The sequence below is a fragment of the Zootoca vivipara genome, chromosome 9, assembly GCF_963506605.1.
Source record: "Zootoca vivipara chromosome 9, rZooViv1.1, whole genome shotgun sequence".
NCBI lineage: Eukaryota > Metazoa > Chordata > Lepidosauria > Squamata > Lacertidae > Zootoca > Zootoca vivipara.
The window spans coordinates 43,484,461-43,491,064 of record NC_083284.1 but is presented as its reverse complement, the minus strand read 5'-3'; the positions used below and the strand labels follow the sequence as shown (position 1 = coordinate 43,491,064).

Genomic DNA, 6,604 nt, shown 5'->3' with positions numbered 1-6,604 from the left:
AATGACTACTACTCACAATAGGTGAGTCAGTGAATGTTGTTTTCCTACCTTTCAGGGTTTTACAGCCACATGCATCACTTTAGCAATAGGAATTCTAACACTTTGGTTACCTACCGGTAATTTTTCTGCCAACCCTTAATATTTGACTATTTAAGCTGTTTCCTTCGTGTCGGCCTTGCTTTTACTTTCCCCCCCCTTCTTTGTTGCTTTTATTGGTCACAGAAGCAGAGCTGTACTAAAGAAGAGCAAATTGCCTGGCATTTGGAAACACTAAGTTTTCTGATTGTTCTAATGTCACCACTGAGAGCCAGAAAACATTTCACGGAGCACCAGCCTTGGCATGGTTACTCAGAAGTAAACTCCCACTGAGTTCAATAGGACCTAATCCTTTCACTTTCTTCTTCCTAACTGGTTATTAAGATTGCTCTCTTGCGTGTCTCTGTGATCCCTGAAATACATGGTTGTCTATTTATTTGATTCTGTGTATGAATAAACTCTCATTAAAAAATATCCATGTGATTCTGAAGTGGAAAGATCAACATTTACATATATAAAAACAAATACATCTATTTCAGGCATGGCCAACAGGTAGATCGGGATCTACCGGTAGATCCCCAGGACGTTTCTGGTAGATCGCGGGTAGATTGTGGGTTCCTTAGTGATCGCCAGCCTAAAAGAAAAGAAAGAGCTCTCCCCCTAAAAAAAAACCCTCAAGAACTCTTGTCTCTCCCCCACAAAAAAGCTCAATAACCGTGAGCAATTGCAGGGAGAGCTCCTTCCCTCTTCCCGATATTGAGCTTACCAGTATGTGTGTGACTGTGTTAGTGCATTGCACAGAATGGCTGGATTGCTCACTGTCCCTCTTGCCTGCCTAGAGCTCCCCGGCTCCTCCTCCCTCATGCCGGCAGAGAGGGAGGGGTGTGTGTGAGTTTGTGTGTGTGGGAGGAAAGCGGGAGCCGCGACTCACAGACGGATTTCCCCCCTGTCCCTGTCTCTCTCTTTGAGCCACTGGGAGCCAGCTAGTGTGTGTGTGTGTGTGTGTGTGTGTGTGTGTGTGTGAGAGAGAGAGAGAGAGAGAGAGAGAGAGAGAGAGAGAGAGGTGGGTGGGTGCCCCTAGCTGAGGGGGTGGGGGGAGAAAGAGAGAGAGAGGTGTATGGGTGCCCCTAGCTGAGGGGGTGAGGGAGAAAGAGAGAGAGAGAGCAACATTCAAACATGACAGATGAGCACCTTAAGGATTCCTTGAAGCTGGCCCTGACACAGTACTCATCTGATATTGAACAGTTGGTTACCAAAATGGTGACACTAACAATGGATGAAGGCATGTATTTTTTAAGAAATCTTGATAGGTAGGTTAATGGAGTGGGTAAAGAAGTTTGTGCGGCGTAGTTTTGTGAGTGCTTCTATGCAATTCTCTCCCAAGAAATCTCTAAACGTTTCTGTTGTCCCCCATAAGAAAAGTATTTGGGCAGTGCTCCGCCCAAATTATGGTTGAATTATGGTGCTGGAGGAGACTCTTGAGAGTCCCATGGACTGCAAGAAGGTCAAACCTATCCATTCTGAAGGAAATCAGCCCTGAGTGCTCACTGGAAGGACAGATCGTGAAGCTGAGGCTCCAATACTTTGGCCACCTCATGAGAAGAGAAGACTCCCTGGAAAAGAACCTGATGTTGGGAAAGATTGAGAGCACTAGGAGAAGGGGACGACAGAGTACGAGATGGTTGGACAGTGTTCTTGAAGCTACGAACATGAGTTTGACCAAACTGCGGGAGGCAGTGGAAGACAGGAGTGCCTGGCGTGCTATGGTCCATGGGGTCACGAAGAGTCGGACACGACTAAACAACAAACAACCCCCCAAAAAGCTTACCAAATCTGGTCACCCCCCTTTCCTTCTCCCTAAAAAAATCTCAACAACTTTGAGCCGAACCCAAAAAAATGGGGGGTAGATCACCGCCAGATTTTGATTCTGAAAGTAGATCACAGTCTCTTGGGAGTTGGCCACCCCTGATCTATTTGATACAGGGGAGAAGGCTCTTTTAGCAGCTGTGCCTGTTGTAGGCCAGTGTTGTGGTGACATTAGAGGTTTGAAACTAGGACCAGGGTTCTAATCTCCACTCAGCCTACTGAGTGACCTTGGACTAGTCATTATCTCTTAGTGTGACCTACCTTGCAAGGGTTACTGTGAAGATAAAACATACACCACCTTGAGCTCCTTGGAGGAAAGTTGGGATATGAATGTAGTAATAATAATGACTCACAACAGATACCCACTTTGCTACTTCATTAATGTCCCTTTATATATAACATTGTATAAGCCTTCTTTTGCGTAAGTAGTTCCAGCTTCACCACAAACTGTGTTATCTGTTTTAGCCACCTCTTTTGGAGGAAAAGTGGGTTAAAATGTTTTAAAACTACTGTGTATTTTGGAAAGTTGTTTGTTTGGTCTGCACTGAGCTCATGACCCAATTTTGCATGAGGATTCCTGGCTACAATTGGGTGCCATTTTGTGTCAAGATGGCAGACCAAACCTTTCAAAACTGCATGGATTTTAACCACTGATTTCAAAACTCTCATTGTATGCAGGATACTTCCATTCCCTCCACAGAGCAACAATTATCAGAGTGGGTTTAACAACCAGTCCCTCTTCCCAGGAAAACATAGGAACTGTAGCTCTGTGGGGAGGGAAATAAAGGTCTGTGGTCGACTCTCAACATCCGTAATGAACCACAGTTCCCAGGATTCTTTGGGTGATGTCATGGCTGTATAAAGTGATATGATTTTGTTTTAAATGTATAGAGCAGATGAGGGTGCAGTTTTTCTTTACTGGGTTTTAAAAAAACAAAAACAAAAACCTCATTGCCAACAAAGAGAATAATTCATTGATGATAATTATATAGCGAAAATGTAAATATGTCCTAGTATTTATACTGTGTTGTATTTACCACAGTGAATTCTGCACTGGGGAAGTTGCTGTGAAATCTTATATGTGTCTGTTAGAGGTAAACCTCACTATTTACCCCCCATAGGATTATAGCCTTAAGGATTTCAGTCTAGAGACCAAATTTTGTGCTTTTACTGAATTATGTGCCCATCATCATTTGGAAGAGCGAATGTTCATAATTGAATGTGAAAGGTGGTGTTAACTTTTTTGCTAAATGTTTTGATCATATTACTTTTTAAATCTGGCAGGCAACCAGACATTTTAAACACCTACTGCTTATGTGGTATGCCGTTCTAACTCTGTTTTGTCATTTGCACACCTTCCCCATTAAATCCCAGATCAAGTAGAAAAATGGTGCTGAGACTTTTTCCTTCCCTTTCCTTTTAATACTTCAGTGATCAATATAACTGGTGGTACGTTAAAACTTGTTGGTAGAAATACATTGCAAGGCATTGTTTTTACAAGACATGTTTATAATAATAATAATTTATTACTTATACCCTGACCATCTGGGCAGGCTTCCCCAGCCACTCTGGACAGCTTCCAACAGAATATTAAAAACACAATAAAACATCTAACATTAAAAACTTCCCAAACAGGGCTACTTTCAGATGTCTTCTAAAAGTCAGATAGTGGTTTATTTCCTTGACATCTGTGATGTATTATTTAATATACTATTAGTTCCTTTGAAATGATAGCTTTACTATCTCAAAAGGTCCCATGGCCTACAGTCTCTTACAACTTTATTTTAATCACACATCCTTTGCTCACCCCCAGTGAATCTTCACTTTGATACCCTGGGAGAATGCACAGGAACTATGAATTTTTTGGAGGGTGGGAAGGGGTTGCTGTACGCATACTCAAAGGTTATACAATCATAGAATTATAGGACCACCAAGGTCATGTAGACCAATATTCATCCTAGGGATCTTTAGTCATAAGCACAACCCATTAAATTTAATGGAACTTATTCCCAAATAAGTGTGTGTAGGGTCACTGCATTAGATAATAGCATAGGATACTGAATTCTACTAACCTAAATAGGCTGCTGACCTAGTCTGGGAAAGGAAGCAAGTTAGGCTTACTGTTTGTCTCACCTTATAAGCTCCTTCCCCCTCTTCCCCATTGAGAAATACATAGATGGATTAAATTGATTAGTGCTTAATCCTGTTGAGATCTCTGACTGATACACAGGGCTATTTATAACCATTGGTATGGTTTCCAATGCGATGGCAATGTATTTACTTTTTAATTGTATTATGTATTGTATGTGATAACATCCAAAATTCTAGTCAGTTACATAAAGAAGTTTTGCAGACATGTGAACACATTGCTTGGAACAAACAAGACAACACAGGTGAAATGTCACTGGCATTTAGAGGGTTTCATAATCAAGCAGTTTGTTATGGGAGTGCTCTGGGTGGGTTATCTGTCCTGAGGTCTCAAGCTGAGAACATTTACAATGAATAACAAAAGTTTTAAGTTGGATAATATATTTTTTAAAAGAAAGTATCTTTTATTTTATCATAGTAGGTGGGTTTTGTAAACATAACTCCTAATCAACACACTCCATCATCTCTATGCACTAGGAATCAGGGTTTAATTTATAAAGCTAGGGCTACAGAAGTTCAAATCTGCCTGGAAAAAAGCCCAGCCTGGATTTCCAGTGGTTCTGGGATAATCAGAAATTGCTAGGAAGTATACAATTTCTGTCTGTGGAACCTGGATTAACTCAGTCTCTGGTGCAAGGAAAGTTGTCTCCCCCAGGCGACCATTTTGCCTAATTCCTTTGTTCCAATTCGGTGGAACAGGGGAACTGGGATGAAGTTTGGAAAAAAAACCCGTTGAGCTCCATGGTGCTGCAAGGGAGCCAAAATACTGTTTTCATGGGGCAGACAGATAACTTGAGGTCTGCCTGTTCAAAATTCACATCCACTGATGTCCTTACTTCCATTTTAGAGAGGTGCGGGTGATTGTTACTCAGCAGCAGCGTAATCTCTAAAACCCCCAAAAGTGCTACCAGTGTAAAAGGCTACTTATTTAATCTCAACCGGCTGTGATGATTCACTGGTGAGGCAAATGCACTTTACACATGCCCTTGGCAGGGTGCCAACTTGAATAAAATATTGAGAAGGGGGCAGGTAAGCCCTGCATAATCAATCACAAGATGCAGTGCCCATTAACTTTGTGGGATGCCAGTGACCCCTTCAAATATTTTGAGCTCCTAGGAGTTAGCTCCTAAAGCCCCCGGAGAGCATTTCACAAGTTCCGATCCTGGGCTAGGTCTAAACAGGTTGTCCCGAGGCTCCAAGTTTGGCTGATCTCCAACCCTTGCCATGGCACTCTGTACATCCTCAGAGGCAAATGCCACGGAGCTGAACCGTGATCATTAAATCCAAAGCTAAACCTTGTTGAACTCTGGCTGAGAGCGGAAGGGCAGGCTGTGCGCCCTAGTGTGGAGGAGCTGCAAAGAGCGGGTTCACGTTTCTCCTGGCCACCTTGGGGGGCAGACCCAATTCCAGTCGCTTCTTTGTGGGTGCCACTCCCCCCCCACTTTTTAATAGCATTACGTTTCAACCGCAGCTGCTTCCCTCCCTCCCTCCCCCCACCCCATCCCCGGTCCCAAGCAGCTCCTTTGAAACCTAAACAGATTACGCGAGGCGCATGAAGGACACGGCGAGCTCGCCGCGCTTCCCGAGGAGGGGATTTGGCTCCAAAATAGGACGCTAAGCCGCCTTGCAGCCTCGCGCTCGGTTTTTCTCTTATTATTACTTCAAGCGGCGGCGCGAGAGGGTCGGGTTCCGGCTAGGCGCTCCCGCAGGAAGAAAAAGCAGGAAAGAAGCCGTCGACGCACGACGCCGCCTCGCCCGCTGTCGCAGCAAATATGGAAGGAGCCGCGAAAGGAAGCGCTTTTTAACCGGGGCCCAGCTTCCCCTCGGTTTCCATGACAGTTATTAGGGCAGCGGAGAAATTGAATCGTCTCCCACAATGCTCTGGAGAAAGGAAGCAGGCGGGGGAAGAGGAGGCGGCGGCTGCGCCACTGGCGAAGCGGCGGAGTTCTCCTGACCCGCAGTAACTCGCCTGGCGGAGAATTTTTTCCAAACTCTCTGGATTATCATGACGCCTCTTTTTGGACCGCTCTCTTTCTACTTAGGTTAACCGGGGTGGAAGTGGTTTACATAAATATATTTTATTTTTGTTGTTGTTGTCGCTGTTATTGTTAGCGGGAAAACCGCGTGGGTTTGCCCCCCACCCCGCCCTCCCCAAGCTGCGCGCGCTCGAAACAGCTCCATGTCTGGCCACGCAAGGATATGAACAGTTATTATACAGGTGGGCTCTTCGGAGAGAGCGGAGCTCGGAGGCGTCCAATCAGGCTCCGGCAACCTGCAGCCCTGTCAAAATGCCTCTCCAGCGGATCTCCGTAGTCCCCGCGCGGGAGACGGCCAGCAATGGGAGAAGTTCGATGGGCAGAAACAAAGAGAAGAACAAGGAAGTCGAGGTAAGAGAGCAGGGGCGCTCGGCCGGGGCAAATCGCGCTTGCCACGGCCCCAAAGGGTGGGAGGAGGGTTCGTAGAAGATCCACATGCCCCCCCACACCCCGTTTACAGAGGCAGGAGGCGTGAGGTTTGGAGGGCAGCAGCTGCTGCACACATGGTTGCGGCGCGC

The 6,604-nt window shown here is 45.3% G+C and overlaps 1 protein-coding gene across 3 annotated transcripts in view; it reads left to right on the top strand.

Moving 5' to 3' along the window:
• The first annotated feature begins 5,588 nt into the window (after nt 1–5,588).
• MARCHF1 (membrane associated ring-CH-type finger 1) overlaps nt 5,589–6,604 on the top strand; it is a 125,625-nt gene continuing 124,609 nt past the window's right edge. For 2 of the 3 annotated variants that reach the window (XM_060278683.1, XM_060278682.1), the window contains exon 1: nt 5,589–6,437. In XM_060278683.1, coding sequence (XP_060134666.1) covers nt 6,339–6,437 — 99 coding nt within the window. In that variant the 5' untranslated portion in view covers nt 5,589–6,338. The remainder of the gene's footprint in view (nt 6,438–6,604) is intronic. The other variant, XM_035111599.2, reaches the window with a different exon arrangement.